The sequence below is a fragment of the Antrostomus carolinensis genome, unplaced genomic scaffold, assembly GCF_000700745.2.
Source record: "Antrostomus carolinensis isolate BGI_N321 unplaced genomic scaffold, ASM70074v2 scaffold42334, whole genome shotgun sequence".
NCBI classification, from domain to species: Eukaryota; Metazoa; Chordata; class Aves; order Caprimulgiformes; family Caprimulgidae; genus Antrostomus; species Antrostomus carolinensis.
Genome location: NW_010309510.1, coordinates 1122 through 18293, shown reverse-complemented (window position 1 = coordinate 18293; position 17172 = coordinate 1122). Strand labels below are relative to the sequence as shown.

The 17172-nt window shown below is 42.5% G+C and overlaps 2 protein-coding genes across 3 annotated transcripts; one reads left to right on the top strand and one right to left on the bottom strand.

Moving 5' to 3' along the window:
- The first annotated feature begins 1266 nt into the window (after window positions 1–1266).
- MTRFR (mitochondrial translation release factor in rescue) lies at window positions 1267–2472 on the top strand. The gene is made up of 2 exons (XM_010166142.1): window positions 1267–1539; window positions 2260–2472. Exons 1-2 carry the CDS (start codon window positions 1267–1269, stop codon window positions 2470–2472), a joined length of 486 nt encoding a protein of 161 aa, XP_010164444.1.
- Window positions 2473–3866: 1394 nt separating this feature from the next.
- On the bottom strand, window positions 3867–17047 carry CDK2AP1 (cyclin dependent kinase 2 associated protein 1). Of its 2 annotated transcripts, XM_010166140.1 has the most exons (4): window positions 16933–17047; window positions 8535–8641; window positions 7542–7668; window positions 3867–4721 (listed from the first exon to the last, which is right to left on the bottom strand). In XM_010166140.1, exons 2-4 carry the CDS (start codon window positions 8610–8612, stop codon window positions 4654–4656), a joined length of 273 nt encoding a protein of 90 aa, XP_010164442.1. In that variant the 5' UTR covers window positions 8613–8641; window positions 16933–17047; the 3' UTR covers window positions 3867–4653. The 2 variants fall into 2 exon arrangements, with proteins under 2 accessions (XP_010164442.1, XP_010164441.1); XM_010166139.2 differs by lacking the exon at window positions 16933–17047 and having other exon boundaries at window positions 8535–8645.
- Between the last annotated feature and the right edge of the window lie 125 nt (window positions 17048–17172).

Below are 17172 nucleotides of genomic sequence, written 5' to 3'. Positions count from 1 at the left end.
TGTTTGTTTTTTTGGGGTTGGTTTGGGTTTTTTTTAGAATTAAAGCATTATTAGCTAAAGATCTTCTCTGCGTTGTGAGGCGTGTGTGGGTTTGTTGCAGACGAACCGTGCTAAGTGTCAAGAAAACTAATTAATTTTCTCGTGTACTCTTGTTTTATAGCTACAGTGTCCAGTAGTAGAAGTTCTTCACTGTGAGGGTGGTGAGACCCTGGCCCAGGTTGCCCAGAGAAGCTGTGGCTGCTCCTCCCTGGAAGTGTTCAAGGCCAGGCGGGATGAGGCTTTGAGCAACCTGGTCTAGTGGAAGGTGTCCCTGCTGCTGGCAGGGGGGTTGGGACTGGATGAGCTTTAAGGTCCCTTCCAACCCAACCCATCTATGAAATAGGTTTACAGTGAACATGATTTTTACCTGGGCTTACCTATTAAGATCAGGCAGCTCAGAGTTGTCAATCTTGGTTTCAAAAGAGGCTCCTTCCAGCGGGCAGTGCCCGTTTAAACCCGCTGTGATTAAAGGCTCACTTCAGAACTAGGTAGTGGTTCACTTCAGAACTAGGTAGTGGTTCTGCTGATTTTTTTCTGCATGTTTTTTGCAGCAAAAAAACCCCAAGTTCCTACCTTCTAGTGCCACCACGTGGACATCTTCACTCGCTAATAAAAGCTTTCTTAAAATTATTTCTATTTCAAGTTATGTTCAACTTCTGTGGATGTTTATTGCTAAGTGCTGCTTCTTCACATGCTCAAGTATTTTTTTCTGAATCAAATAAAATATTTTACCTCACCTGTCCTCCCTTGATGTAGTTCAAGCATGTGTTGACATGGGAATTGCAGGTACTGCTGCCAGCAAGACACAACCTGGGCATAAGTGGAGTGTCCGCAAAGGCAGGTGGCACAGGTCTGACTGCAAGATAGAAATATCCTTTTATCTCCCTTTTTTTTTTTTTACATATATCTTTAGTATTTTCCAAGTGTTGGTAAAAGTACTAGATTACTAATTTATTTACTGTTCTCCAGATCCCTTTCAACAACAAAATAATAATCTTGATTATTTTAAGAAACCTAATTGCAATCAGAATTCAGAATGGTAAATATTTCAAGGCAAATGCCTATAAAACCAGTTCAAATATCCTTGAAAATAAATCTGAATATCAAAATATCGTTCAAGCTACACAGCTAAACTAGATCATCTTAAAACAAGGATTCTCATGGTAAACTCCATTCCCCACTTCTATTTCAGGTTTCATTGCAGAGAAACTGTGTCGTTGTTTCTGTATGAACGTTCCAAGTTTATTTCATTTTACATTCTTACTGAGAGAAGTACGAACACCATCATGGAGATCCTGGATATCGAGGAAGCAGCAGTTTTCTCTGCCCAGAGCACCCTTACTTCAGGCAGCAGGAAAGAACTCTTCCAATCTCCCTGGACTAACTGAGGCAGAATTAAAAGAACAGTTTGTAAGAGGTGATGGCCCAGGAGGTCAAGCCACAAATAAGACAAACAACTGTGTTGTCTTGAAGCATATTCCATCTGGGATTGTAGTGAAGGTAATTAAATTTTCTTTCATTAAGTCACAAATTGCATCATGTCACCGAGTCTCCTTTCACAGTAAAGCATAATCACAGTGCAAACGTCACGGAGGAGAAGGTTCTATGTATTGTGAAGAATCTCAGCAAGAAGCAGTTTTTAGCTATGAGTAGATAATAAACTTGGGGTCACAGCTGATCCTCCTGGCTTTGACAGGCAGTACTGTTTTTTAGTTTTCAATAAAATCTATCTTGATTGTAGCTGCCTTTCAGTGGCAGGTGTCACATTCCTGTCCCTCTTGTGAGTTAGTTAGAACATCTTAACCTTAACAAGTTGATCATACTCTGCAGATTCTTTGTAAGCATTCATCTTTCCTACTGCTTGTGGATTAATACATTGAAATTAATCTTTGCTTCCTTATCACAAGGGGAAGCCACAGTTAAGTTAAACTTAGAAGAAGCTTTCCAAGGTAATACGGAAGCAATCTTGTTTGGTGACAGAATTAAAGATTAATGCAAAAGCCAGTGTGACAAGTTAGAGTCACAAGTAATTATCAGGCAGTCTCTAAAATATATCACCTGGATACAAAAGTTCCAGCAGGTCTTGGCAGAAAGATGCTCTTGGTTTGAGGGAGAGGAGAGTTTCTTTACTGCAATGGCAAGAATATGTAGACTGAAAGGGAAAGTAGAAGAACAAACAGGGTCAAGTTCCAGTAAAAATGTCCTCTTGTATTTCTTCAGTGCCATCAAACAAGATCAGTGGAGCAGAACCGAAAGATAGCCAGAGAAATCCTGCAGGAAAAGATTGACCTTTTCTACAAAGGTGAAGATAGTGAAGTTTTTAAAGAGAAGAAAGCATCAGAGAAGAAGAAGCAGGAGAAAAAGAGAAGAGCAAAGGAAAACCTAGAAAGGAAAAAGCACTTTAAAGAGATGCAACAATTGGATAAGAAATAAATGTGAAATACTGACTTGCTCTAGTAGGGTAAGGGAAATGTTTGTCATTGTACCTAAACACAGTTTTCAAACTAACAGATGATGTAGGGCTTCATAAGCACAACTGAAATACTGAGCAGTGACCTGCTAGTGCTGTAAAACCAAAGTGGTAAAAGCAGTCGTGTAACCTACTTCTGTCTGCCATCGTCTCATTGCTCACACTTAGCAATCAGCTTTTCCACCAAGTTTGGAAGATGATAAACCAGTTAAAACCTTGTTAAAAAGGAACGATAAACTTCCCACCATTGTTGATGGAGACAAAAATGCAATAGATCTCCTTCTGCCCGGATGATCCCTTATGTTTCACTGGAGTTCCACTACTCCAGAACAGCCCCAAAAGGTTTTAACTTTCCATCCTTTCTCAGCCAATGCCTCTAAAGAGTGACCGGGTTTAGATACCAGTTCTGATGGGGTAACCAGACAGGCTGATACAAGAGACACCAGTCACTGGTTGTGTCCTTCAGATCTGTCAGCTGAACAAATGCTCTGTCCTGCTCAATTCTGAAGGAACTTTAAAGAGAAGCTTTACAAATCTTACCTGCAGTGGTGCTGAGCACTGGGAGGGGGAAGGCACTCCTGCAAGTGAGGGCTGGGCAGTCATGTTCTTCCAGTTCAAAGGTAAAAGTGGGTCGTTACAGATAAAGAACAACATGTGGTGGAAGCTGCCTCTCAAGGCAACACCATCCAATCCAATTAATCCAATCAAGAAGTCATTCAAGCTGTGAAGTAATTAATTCTGCCTCTTAATACTGTATTTTCTTCAGGTATCCATAGGTCCATATGTATTAGATATCCCTGATAGCCCATCTCCCTTAGGATTTAGATTTGATTGTACAATAGTGAATTACAGTCATGTGTTATGTTTATGCTGTGCTGCAGTGAAGTGTGGGTATTTTGGTATCTTCACTCATTTTGACAGTTTCCCACTTTATGCAAATACCTGCAGCTGCTTTTCCTTTGTCACTGTTACTTTGAAGCCACCAGTGAAGTACACTTTCCTGTTTTAATCCTGTTAAGGACTCTAATAGCTTAACCAGAACTTCTGTTTAATTTTTGTACAGCACCCTCACCGGCTGCCACTGAGTTCTGGCCACCAACAGTGAAGGGAGAGTGTTTCAAGAACTGAAGCCATAGGGTGTACTTTGAAATCAATGGAGACTACGAGCAACTACACCGTGTTCTTACAGAGATCCACTGCATCTGGACTGGACCGTGGATGGAAACTCTCCAGCAATCCACAGGCCCGTTCCCCTTGTCTGTTCCTGAATTTGAGCCTCCTGCATGAAGGTTAAATCTTTATCTGTTGAGAGCTCTTGTTCCTGGAGTATGAATCTGATTAAAGTGACTGTACAGAGTTTTAATACAAATTGTTAATGAAAATAAGCTTTATTACGTCAAGTAATAAATACATACAAAGATGCAAATAACAGTTTTAGTAATTTATCCAGAATTGTCTTTTTTTTTTTTTTTTGGCAAACTTTAAACTGAAATCTCCAGCCTTAATGTAGAAATTAGCTTTCCAGGACCTTGTTATTATTTAATAGGTTTCCCTATTTTCCATATAACTCATGCACTTTAAATGGACTTCAAAGCACTAACAGTCATGCAAATGTTTATGCAAAACGAACGAAAAAGGAAAAATAAGAGGAGGGGAAGGTTATTTCTAAGCAGGGTCTATGCTGTATGACAAATTGTGACTTAGCAGACTACTAGGTACAGCATGCTATTCTGCGTTTATTTAAAAAAAAATCCTTAGAGCTTATGTCAAACTTTGAAAGATTGACAGTTTGGGGTTAAGTGAATATAGTCAAAGGAAAAAAAAAACAGAATGAGGCTGTGGCTGGATAAGAAGGGAACTGAAATATAGCCTGGGAGAGAAAGAGCATTCCTCTGCATGCAGTTCAGTTTTCATGTTTTAGAAACATTTTGGGGAGTTTTTAACGTCTTTACAAAATGCAAACCCTCAGTAAGTTGAAAAATCCTTGTTTTCTCATTCTTAACTATACATTTTTGTAAGGGCAAAACAAGAGAGGTGTAACATTCAAAATAAATGCATTTGACTGAATGTTTCAAGAGTCAAAAGGAATAAATGTTACTTTTTCTTCATTAAGAGATGGAAAATCTTGCAACGGAATTAGTGGGCTAGGATCTTGCATTTCGTTCCGTCTCAGCCAAGCATTCCCGAACTAATCCTCTGGCATGAATAATACCTGCAAAAGAATTGGACGTATTTTAACTCATCTCATTCAGGTCACACTTGCAATGACAGTTCAGAGAAAGGTTTACGTATTTTTTACGTATTTCAGTCCCGAGTTGCCAAGGCTACCAGAGCATGCCTCAGAAAAGGGAGAGATCCCTCGCTTCCCAAACATCAGCTGCTGCTAAACAAGTTTGCTTTCCCAAACTGGCACTATAAATTTAAAAGGGACTAAACCAGAAATCAGAGTACAATTAAGATTTGTAGGTCTGCAGTGACAGGTATATCTTAATGTGCAGTACAGGCCTATTTAAAATCAGAGACTTGAGAGAAAGGAAAAAAAAAACAAACTCATCTTACCTACCTGTGAGTTTGCTACAGTGGAGTGAAAAAAAACCATGAAGTTATTTGCAGAGTCATTTTAGCAAGATCTGAAAGTCTTAATACCTTGGGACAGTTCTCTTCTGAGAGGATACATCAAAATCCACCCTTCATAACACTGCTTAAACACAAGTTGTGTCTCTTGTAAGAATAAAAAGAAATTTGTGGTGTGTGTGAAAGTTACCTCCCAACACTGGCTCAGCTCCCAGTGTAAATCATCACCACGTTGCATGCTGCCATATCTACTCTCATCTGATAGACATAATGTGGAATTTTCCACTACGAGTCCTGTTGCCTTGAGTTCCAGCAATCTGGACCTTGATTCTTCATCCTGGAACTAAATCTAGATTCATGTTCACAGAGCTGCTGAATGAACAGAGTCTGAGATAGATTTTAAACTGAGAAACGGACAGATTTTTCTACAGCAAACAAGGCTAATATTTTACTGCCAGGACAAGACAGAAGGTGATTTCTCTGCTCAATCACGTTCCTTAACAAGGTGGAGAAAGGACAATAAGGCAATAGATGAGGTTTAATCTCTATTTAGAGATAATGGATTCTGTTTCTAGAAGACTGCTAGCCCAGATCACAGCAACAGCCTTTACATCCAAGGAACACTGACTTGGGACTTGATGGGTACAAGGCTTTGCAGAGGGTTAAATTGACACAGACAAGTCAAGCTGCATCCTGCAGCTGTGGGATGCAGAAACGCGTACTCAAAGCAGTGCCTTAGACCTGGATCTCGTGGCAGGACGCCCAGTTCATGCAGCAAAACTACCCTGAATAATGTAGAACACTGGGAATTTGGCCAGTTTTAGAGGTCAGTAGCCTCTGCGTTTAGGAGTGGGAGCTGGGGACAGGGACTGTATTCAATAAGGAATAATCTCCCCATGGCCATGGAGCCTGCAGTCACGTGGTTGCCCTCAATCACTTTTGCTCTCCCACTTGCACATGCTCCTTTAGCTATTAGGCTCCCAAAATGGAAAGAGAGGTGTGTTTGTGACCAAAAGATGGCAGCAAAAAGTATTTATTTGGGATTCTCTGCAACACTGGCAAGTCACAGTGGCAGCATTGAATCTTCAACCTCCGTTAGCCAACCAACTAAACAGCCACTGCAGGAAGTGGCAGAATGACTTTTCCTCACCGAACTGAACCGTTCAGTTCAGAGAGCGTCTGCATCTCCCCTGGTCTCTCTCAAGTTGTCCCCATTAGCCTATTGCCATTCATGATCTATTAATACTGACTCAGGCAATGTAATAAAGAGAGACTCCAGCAACATTGATTTTAGCTGGGCCAGATTCCACTTACCACTCATCAGCAGACTTTATTGCATCCTTTCCCAGAACAGCTACCAGTCATTTTATTGCATGTCACGGCAGATATATTACTCTCCCATAATGGTTGAGCCTTAAATAAAGCTTTGTAGTCTTGGGTAAATGTAAGGTGGATTTGCAAGGTGGTGAAGTTCATCTGTTACAGTAACATTCCCGTTCAGAGTTGAATGCATGAGCCAGGCTCAGCACAGGGACCAAGGAAAGGAGGAAAAGGGAACTAATTACGTTATCCTGGCAAGGGACAGAACTGCCAGCACAACTGTTGTCGATGGCCCTTCAGGGTCATTTCAGGAGCTGGAGCACTGGAATGTCCCACTGCTCCTTCAGAAATATCCCTCACACGTCCCCTGCGGAGGACAATGTCAAGCTGATGTCAGCAGTGGGGCATGCAGGGGTTTCTTTTACACTGCAAGGAAAGGGCATTTATTACCCCTTTCAGCTGACAAAGCAAAGCTGGAGACACCTCATCAGCCAGGCCCCAGAGCTTCTGTGTCCCTTTACTAGTGGACTCTTAACGACATCCACTTGACAACAGGTAATGGAGCCTAAGCAGCCCAGAGGGGGAAGGTCTATGTTTGACATCTCAGTCTGAACAGCCTTCCCTGACAACCCTTTGTTGTTGTTGTTTTTGTAGCTCTTTTCTCCACCAGCCTTAGTGTGAATTACCACAGTGTAGCATTTCTTTAGGCAAAATACACTTTAGTGAAGACTCGGGTCAAGGAGATGGGTGATGTGTATGAGAAGAAGTAAACAATACTTGGTTGTGTATTTTGGAGAGTGGGGAGAAAAGGGAATTGAAGGGGCAAGAACTAAGTCACCAGGAACCCAGAAGCACAAATCCATTAGAAACCTTAAGGGTTCTAAAATGAGGTTTGAATTATTAACTGAAACTCCCCTTGTGCACATGAAACACATTTGGTCACTGGTTTATCTATCAAATGCAGCATGAACAGAGCACCCCAAGGTTTCAGTTGCTTGTTAATACACCTGGTTTAACAATGAGCTCAAGACAGCTGTCTCCTTTCAAAGGAAACAATTCTCATAGAGCTGTATACAAGCAGTCAGTGCACACAGTGTACAGAACACAATTATTCTTTTGAAATAAATTCAAACATTACCTCTTTTTAGCCTCTCCATCGCACTTTTACTCCCAGCATATGTGGGTCTAATCTCTTTTCCTAATTCTTCTATGATAGCTAGAAGTTCTGCATATTTGCTTTGCGGTACTTGACTGCTGCTGGTACCCTGTAGTTGAAAGTATATTAATCTCAATTAATTACTACAAAAAAAACAAAAAAAAACAAAAAAAAACCAAAAACAAGTACAACAAACAGGAAGGAAATTCATGGAGGACCAGAAATAGCCCTGGAAGCCTGTAAAAAAAAAAAATAAATCAGGTTTATTCTATAAATATGATTTTCTTTTTGCGGTTGCTGCTACAGTTGGACACAACACTATGTGCCCTTCAAAAATCAGGATCAGCTGTGAGGATGCAGCTGCACGACTGGGACCTTGGGTGAAACAGAAGTTAGAACAGTCCTGCAAGAACAGCAAACTGGGAGCTGTTTATTTAACGCTGTTTCTGCTTTTTCAATGTTTAGCTGTATCTTTTGTGGAGAAGTTAGCTAGGCAGGGAGAGTGAGAAGCAGATTAAAACAAAACTGCCCATGTCATAAGGGAAATCCTATTAAGTCAAATATATTTCATGGAAACTTCACCACCGGATTCCTGAAGCAGCCCATAGGATACACACTTCATGAGACTGAATTTTAAGAGTATAAATTTGCTGAAGAAAAACAGTAGAGAAATATTCATTTCTTAACAAATAATTTTGAAATATGTTAGAGCCCTTACTATCAGAACATAACTCAAGACATGTTTCTGTGACTCAGAAGGGATGGGACTAACAGTTAATTAGTAACCAATCTCACTCAGCATGCTGCTTAGTCTAATTTGATCCCAAGACATGTGCGATGAATCAGTCTGCCATTTGGGTTTGATTTCAAATCTAGGTGGGAGGGAGGAACACCTCAGATTACAGGACACAATCCATGCTACTACGCAAACATAGGGTCAGTGATCTGCTTAAAGAAATACAAGCAGAGCTGTACCTGCATCCCTTGTGTGTAGCCTAGAGATGGGGGGCCGTAGTCGTTTATAAGCTGTCGATATTGCGCAGATGTTGCCATGCTTGTGGAGGGGGAGTGAACGCTCCCAGCTGCAGAGAGAAAAGGAAAACAAAAATAAAAATCTGTGATTATAGCTAAAGATTAATTAGTCTGTCACATTGGGACACATTTGAGATGGCATTTGTCTAACGCTGTGACCTCTCGCCTTTGTGGAAGCCGGCTAACGCCATTTCAGAGTCACACCACTTGCTAGGAAGAGAATGGTTAAATTAATGCTTCTCTAATGTTTGCTGTACATTTGAAAATAGCCCGGCCTGCAACATTATCAGCCCAAATTGTTTGCCTAAAAGTGAAACAGAGTGTAACATGACAGGTTGTTCTGCCTAGACAAACTGTAAATATTAAGGAGCCCTATTTTTGCATATATACATTCCACATAGATGAGTCTAATGTACTGTGCTATTTTTACTTTTTTAGTGCAAGTTGTCTGAAAGTAATTTTGCAACTCAAACTGTCATCACATGGTCAATGCAAGTTACCCTCAGTACTATTTTCAGCCAATGCCAAAACTATTGACAGGGAACAGTCAGTTGAGGTGTATCAGATCTGCTCATTGTATGACATCGGCAGTGAGCAGTGCTACCATTATTCCTCTTCGTGTGACATCAAACATTTTTAGCCAGTCAAATTATGCTATGTAAGTAAACCAAAGGCAAAATAACATCACTTGGGGTTATGGCTACTTTTTCTAGAGTTATAAAATAATAGGTTCAGATCTATAGGGTTAATATTATACTCAGATCTACAGGGTTTTAAGTCAGCTAGGAGTTACAGAAACAGAAATGTGATCATTGACAAACTGCTCCAGAAATGAGCAATCAAAACACTTCTTCCACCTCACCCCACAACAGTAAGAATTTCGGTTTGAGAAACAACTTTTATATTTTTCTTAGGGGGCTTAATTATGCTGCCCACTTCACAACAGTGATAGATGACCTGCTGGTTATGGACTGTACACCCAGGGCTGAAGGAGTATGACACCATTCCACTTGTTCACTCTTGCAGCTGCAGTGCTCCTGCATCCACTGATGCTGCCGTCTTTGCCTGTGGGCACAGACACAGACTGCCTGCTGTCTGGAAAAATCTTCCCCCTTACCAACTCCTTCGCTGAAAATTCCCAACTGTCTCTCATATGAGGAACAGATCTCATTTACCAGCCTTCATTTAAATCGAAATTAAACTGATGCTAAAAGTCACTAGGGCTCAGAACTATGTAAATCTCTAGCTTTGTTTTAAAGTTGCAAGTGATTTTATTCATATTTTCCCCTCACTACAAAAAGAAAGAGCCAGCAGTTACGCTGTGAAAAGCACTGCTGAACGTCATGGAGCAGATCTTGTCCTCAGCTGGGAAGTCTCTTTTCCCTTCAGAATTAATCACAGGATATCACTGTGGTGTTGTCTTCACTACAAGAATGGAGCGTGTTCTTAATTTTTACTAGTTAATTGGATGTGAAATGCTAAGAAAGGCAAATTGGGCTGGTCACTAGGTCACCTTAAAAAAACAAGGTTTATCTCTGTCTTTAACTAAGCTGCTAAATTTTATGGCATTACAATCTGCATTTCCACTGCTAAGGTTTTACGTTTTGCTAAAGCCTAGTAAAACCCCCCAAAAACTAAACCAACACACCACAGAGTACAGCACTGTGAAGGAACATCACAGTTATCAGCTATTCTCTCAGTTAGTCCTTCACATTATCAGCTCAAAATATACACACAATTGTAAGACTTCTGTATGTACCACCCAGTTAATATTTCAAGTCCAGATGACTGAACTTCAACAGTTATCAAACATGACACAACAGCAAACCACATCTTTCCTCCAAGGACTTCAAAATGCTTCAAAAACATTAATGAGCCCCTTGTGCTGCAAGGTAAGAAGGTTTAATTACCTCAATTAAGCAGAGAAAGACTCAAGCGGTTTTTCCTCATGTACAATAAAACAAAAGACCCGTCCTGCAAAGACTTGTTCCTGAGCTGTTATTGCAAGCAGTCACATACAAGACCTGGGAGCTCCAAACTGGTTCAGAATTAAGGCAAGGACTGCGATGACCAGACTCAGGAATCCCAATCCAACCATGGAGCAAACCTTAGCTGCAGCCCAGGCAAAACCAATTCAACCATCATATTGGTTAATGATAATACAGTCCTGATAATTGAGTGACTGTTTATGTTGATTGAAGCAATGACACCTGTATGAAATAACACAGCAGGGGATGTCTAGATAAGAAAGAAAACCCAACTAGAAAAGTGATGTGCCAAGACAAAAGCAGTGACTCTAGGGGCTGACCAAGAAAGTTTCACAGATGCGGAAGCTGCAACACACGGCGTTGCGATGGACAGTAGTTGGTCTCAGCACAGGAGCTTGAATCCAGCAGTGACTCAGTCAACACTGAATGACAAAAACAAGAACTTTCAGTAGGCAACTATGAGTAAGAACCTGGCACATCGCTCCGGATTGGAAGGAGCCGTCACATCAGTGGAGCGGCGTCGCTTGAGCAGGCAGAGGTGCTGTATTGTCTCCTGTACCCACGCCATATGCAGAGCTGTGCTGCAGACACTAGAGGCCATTGCTGAGTACGGCATGCCCTGCCAAATGACAGATCGTGGTAACCATGGTGAGTTTACCCGTTTCTTTGCAGTCTGCATCAAAAATGTAATAAGACATAATGCCATGCGCCGACCACTTTATCAGCAGCAGCAGGCCCGGAGAACAAAGAAAAGGATTTGACTTGGCCATGGTGCCAGGCTCCATACACCCATGGCAGAAGTTGTGCCAGTCAAACTCAGCTGGAGAGGAGAAAAAAAAACCCTGAAAAATCCTTGATTTCACCTCAATTTAAGATTATGCAATCACGAAAATGAAATTAATTGTGGGGGTATTAGTATCTCACAGGGTAATGGACCTTGAGCTTTTTGACCTATCACTTTGTATGTTAATCTCAAGGAGAAGCCCTGGGTCTTGGATGATTGTTACTCAATTAACCCAAAATACATCTGCATGTCTGAACATCCTGTGTATCTCAGATTAAAAAAGAAACAAACCAAAAATCACCAGCTATTGCCATTATAGTTAGCAAGAAAAATTAGGCCAGCAAGTCTCACAGTCAATACCCAGTCAAAAATCAGTGTGATGATTAGGTATTCACTAGGGAGAAAAAAAGGAGGGGGAATGTAAATTGAGGCTTGCTCTCTCACATTAAAATGACAATGGAGGCAAGACAGTTAAGAATTGATAATCGAAAAGGGAGTGTGCTTGGTACTGAATTTAAGTGACACCCTGTATCACATCCCAAATTGTCTTAGTGCTTGCTGCTGCTTAAAACCTAAATTAATGTACACACTTTCCTCCCTCTACTTTCCTAATTAAATGTACACAAAACCTTTTATATACTCATTTATTCTTGTGCCAACAGCGTCTTTTATGTCTGTATTCAAACAGAAGGCTGCCAGAAGCATTTTTCCCCACAAAAACATAGTGATTTTCTTGCTAATCAATATTAATCTTTATTAATTGAGTAGGGGGTGTCCAACAATACAGCAAAACGAAATTAGATTTTTGTGTCAAAATCTCTTTCTTCCAGCAGTCTCTCTGAGCCCAAATTAACACCCTGGGAGACAAAGGATCTGGAATCAATCTTTGTTTGCCTAAACTCCCACTGACCACGAATCTTCACATTAATTTCTGATAGGTTTTTAGGGATCCCTTCGGCTCCTTTGGTACTGTCTCCAAGCCTGAGCAATGATACCAATTTGCTGATCTTAGTTTTAATTCTGAATTTTATTGCTGCTGCTTGCTTGAAAAATAACTGGGAAGGCATCTTGCTGTGCACCCTGCAAGGAAGCAGCAGGAGCAGGAACACTAGGGTACACTCACCTGATCCACTCCCAGCAGAAGCCATGGCATCTACACAGCTCAACTGCCACTGTTTCACAAACAGCAAAGTAAAATCAGGAATAGTTACTCAACTCACGGAGTTACTCATGTAGAACTGATTTAGACAACTTGACAGCCAACCCCATTAGATATGTTTCTCCACTAGCCTGTACTTTGTAAGGTCCTGTAAAACTGCAAGGGCAAACTGCTGCCATTTTACAAACTTTCTACACATGAACATGACAGCATGTAAGAGCCACCTGTAGCCTGGAGTTTATCCAAGGTACAGGGTAGAGTCTGTGGAATCTCGCCGCTTCTACCTCTATTTCACAGTCTCTTCAAGCTGAGGTTGCTTGCAACATAAAGGCTGATGCCACCATTTCTGTGGCTAGTGGCCCATCACCTCTTTACATAGAGCCCGGTGCTGGATGTTACTGCTTCTGCCACACAACTGGAGGACATTCCTCATCTGCTTCAGATGATGGCAGCTTGATTCCTGATGGTACGAGACAACCAGGCTGGAATATTTTAACTGAGAGGATATAAATTTTTCTGTCTTAAACTGGAAAACTTTGCAAGAAAACACATGAGAAACATTCACGTAAGCTGCTCTGCCAACGTATATTATGAGACTTCTTCAAGCACAAGGGGAGAGGTAACACCTTCACCCAGCACAGCCATTTCTGCAGGGAGTATCTGGACACAGCCTGAATCACAGTTGTAGTGTTTTGGCTGAGGACAATAATATTTGATTGGTTAGCCCTCCACACACTTCGGTTTAATAACTACTTGCCATCCATGGGACCCCACATGCATGTCTACGCGAGTAGATGTGCTGCATAGCCAAGCCACACACTGAACTCTACAGGAGTTGCCAACCCAGAGCAAAACCAGACTCCCACTCCCCCTAACCTTCCAATAAATTTTTTAATTTAAAATAATGGACCCTGTTCTCATTTGCACAAAACATTCCTTATAGCACTGGCTGTTAAAGTTGTATTTTCACCCACTATTTCCCCCTTAAACAGCCCTTGTGGTAGAAACAGACCTTTCTTTGAATAAAACTATTTCCTTTTAAAAAAATCCAGTGCTCACACAAATATGTTCTCAAGAACTAGGACATTCTTTATCGTAACAGCCAGAGGCCTTGCTCTTTTGATCTGTCACACTCTGGGCCCTTCCTCTAGTACTCTCGTTCTATTTAATCTTTCCATGTTGATAACGGTCATGTTTTATGTCTCCTCTTCCTACCCTCCCTGCCTTTTTTCTTTTTTTTAATCAGAAAACCAGAAGACAGTCACTTGGACTCCCACCATTTCTCTCTTCTAGCTTAAGACACAGGCTATTTCTACACTAGCAAGTTATTTGGCACAAGGAAAGGATCAAAATATGAAAGCATTTGGTGCATGTACACCACATGTAGTTGGGGTGAGGGGGCATGCCTGAGGATTAGATTTTAGTCTGGTCCCCCAGACTAAGTGTCTGTATAGTGGGTATGGTTCAAAGCTGCCCAATCTTTGGATTGGACCCTTGTGTTCCCACTAAAAGGGATGAAGCATCAGTGGCTGTGCAACTGGGGAAGAGCTTCTAGTTTACTTTTATCCAAAAGGAATCAAGTTAGCGTGAACCAAAACCACTCTGCAACTCAAGCAACATGTGATGGGTGGGGATGACGAGGAGATTTGCTGACTGTGAAAACCATACCATTGCTCTGAAGCTAAATACTCAGGTAGACAAAGCCAAAAATGCCAGTTTTCTAAATGTCCAAACAAGTCCAATTCTGACAAATTAGCACAAACAAGTGCTCATTCTGAAACATGTTCAGTGTGCTTCTTTTCAGATTATTTTTAACTTCACATGGGCTTCAAGAGATCAGGGAACCAGCAAATTTCAGTCTGAATCAGAGGAGGGAGTGTATTTCCTAGAAATTCTCCCCTCTGATAATGCACAAACACTTTGCTCTCTGCCCTGCCTACAAACAGTATTCTTTCCAGTACTCCCACTCCAAAAACAACCTCTCAATATGGACAACAATATCAAACATAAGCTGTCTCTGTAAAGGGTGACAAGCAAGCCATTTGCTCATGCAAGCCTGCACTGCAGTCTTAATAAAATAAGGAATGGCCTTGTGCGCTTGGTATCATTTCTCAGGACCGAATGGAATTTGCTTCTCCAGTTGCAAGTGACAGCCCCAGTTAGGGAAATTCTTTTTGTTTCATCTCTCAGTGAGAATCTGCACTTTTCACCAAGAAACTTCTAGTTGCTGTGAGGTCTGGCAGGTGCACTGACAGCCCTGTTGGTCCTCAGCTACAGCAGTACCCGTTGTACAGCCCACCACTTGTTCATGTGGAGCCAAGACGCAGTGCCTTCCCTTGTCACAGTCTCTGCTGGAATTTGTCTTTCCAGATCCTACATACAACAGGGTTTTGTCTTGAAACCTGACATTTTTGCAAGAATTAAAATAAAACCAAAGGAAAACCTCAAGCTGTTTCTGCTGGCTTCTGTATCTTAGAACTACTTTTCTCTGACCTGTGCACACTCTGGAATGCTGGTGAATATCCACAGAGACTAAAAACACATCGAAACAAGGGGAAAGACAAACTACAGACCAGTTCACAGCTGGTGTAAATCTCTCTGGTTCCACTGAAGTCAATGGAGATGCTCCACTTCAGCTCAGCAGCTGGCCCTCTTACAGAGAAATAGAGTTAAACAATATGAAACACAAAACAGACGAGGAGGAAACAGTACTTTGCAGGATTCAGTACAATAAGCAAGAGAATACAAACAAATCAAAACATGGCTGTTAGAAAGGATAACAGAGGATCCCCTGGGACGCTGCAGGGTCAGATGAGGCTGGGAAGGTAGAGCCACAGCACCACAGGTTCCTCACAAAGCACCTTTTTACCACCCAGGCAGAAAAAGTGCTTGTGCAGGAGATGAAAACAGGGCTCCTCGAGCACAGTTTGGAACTGACAGCCTGGAGTGCTGCACACAGGGGTCCAATTCTCAGAGCACAGGCCCCCCAGGAAGGTGACTGATAATTCGGACAAAACACTGCCAGCCTGGTTGCAGACACCCTGGGCCAGGAGTCACCACTGACCTGGGCAATGAGGAAGAGGAATAGGCACCAAAGTCTGCTGTGAGAACATGTTCTGCTTCCCTCAGCCTGGGGTAAGGCAGAGGAGTCAGCACCCGGATGCTTTCAGCATCCTGAGTCACTTGCAGAGCAGCTGCATTTTCCTCACCCACAGTCATCCCTAGATCTGCCAACAACCCACAGTGGCTTCCCCCCCTCTCAATATTTCCTCCTCTCCAAACAGCTCCCCTCTCTCAGGACTTTAGTCCCCATTTTTGAGTCCCCAACATGCTCCTGTGCAAGAAAAGAAGCACAGTCACCCCCCAAGCACAAGTCCTTCATCTCACTGACCCACTTACTGAGGGCAGTTTAAACATGATTCTGCAGAGTGGCCAGTCTCAGCCCAAACTTGAAAGGAGTTAGCTCTGCAGCAAGGACGCAGCTCCAGGAGCTGAGTCGACACTGCCTTTCCAAATACTCCTGCACCAGAAGCCCTGCACTGCAGGGAAGCAGCATTACCTCCCAGAGGAAAATCCCTGTGAGATCCACAGCTGCCCAGAGCCCTCCGTTGGCCGAGACCAAAATATTCAGCATTCATACAGAGAAGCTTCTGCAGGGCTGATTTCAAGCCAAAAGGGACAGATTTCCTGTTTTCCTCTCCTCTGCAGGATGGGGCAGGGGGGGGTCCTTCGCCCCAGGTTTGGAAGCAAACCTAGGATTTCTACTCTTGTCTGGGGGGCATTTAATTTAGGCACAAAAGAGAAGAATTCTCCTTCAACCCAGAATTAAGCTCCAGAAAGGAGGGGGCCATTTGCAGTCATATCACTCTGAATGCGATATGTGCAACTGCAAGGACTGCTTTGTCTAACTCCCTTGGCCTTAGGCCACGGTGCTGGCAATACCACTAGCTAGAGGAAGAGCTGGTGCATGAGGATAATGGCAGAAGACAGGGAGGGAAGAGAGAGCCCATTTTGGATTCAGAGGAGGACGTTCTTTCATTGAAAAGCTTCTGGGGGTGTTGAAGATGATCCGAACTGAGAAAGAGAGGACAACTTAGACAGGAATAGTTCCAGGATGACAGCAAACTGCTGCTAACTTGCCATTACAAGGAAAAAAGGAGCAAGGGGAGGGGGGGGAAAGATAAAACTGCATGAAAGAATCTAAAATCCCGGTCGCAGCCGGAGCGTTTAGAAAGCACAGAGACACGGCAGCCAGAGGAGCGGAGACAGAAACTTCACCACTCAGCTCGCATTGTGAGCGGCATGTCTGACCCGGGGTTTTGCAGTCCTCCCTCGCAGAGCAGCCAGGCTCGGATCCCCCCCATAGCATGACCTAATCCCCACCCCTCACCCACCATCGCAAAATACCACCTTTGTTTTCCCTGCAATTTTACGGCTGTTCCGGAGAGCAAAGCACAGGTTCTCGTGGGAGCCGACAGAAGAACGGTTTCCCTTGCTAGGCTTTGTTTTGTTTTCTTTTTTTTCTTTTCCTCCGGTGACACTTCTGCTTTTTGTCAAAAAAATCCTCAGCACATCCCCTGCTTCCCAACCCCTTTGCAGAGCAGTGCTCGGGTCCACGGTGCTCCCCACACACAACCCAGGCACACCGAG

Coding starts and splice junctions, on each gene's coding strand:
- MTRFR (XM_010166142.1), top strand. CDS start 1,267: ATGAACGTTCCAAGTTTATTTCATTTTACATTCTTACTGAGAGAAGTA. Junction 1,540..2,259: donor CATCTGGGATTGTAGTGAAG/GTAATTAAATTT, acceptor GTATTTCTTCAG/TGCCATCAAACAAGATCAGT.
- CDK2AP1 (XM_010166140.1), bottom strand. CDS start 8,612: ATGGCAACATCTGCGCAATATCGACAGCTTATAAACGACTACGGCCCC. Junction 7,669..8,534: donor GCTACACACAAGGGATGCAG/GTACAGCTCTGC, acceptor TTTCAACTACAG/GGTACCAGCAGCAGTCAAGT. Junction 4,722..7,541: donor GATGGAGAGGCTAAAAAGAG/GTAATGTTTGAA, acceptor ATTCTTTTGCAG/GTATTATTCATGCCAGAGGA.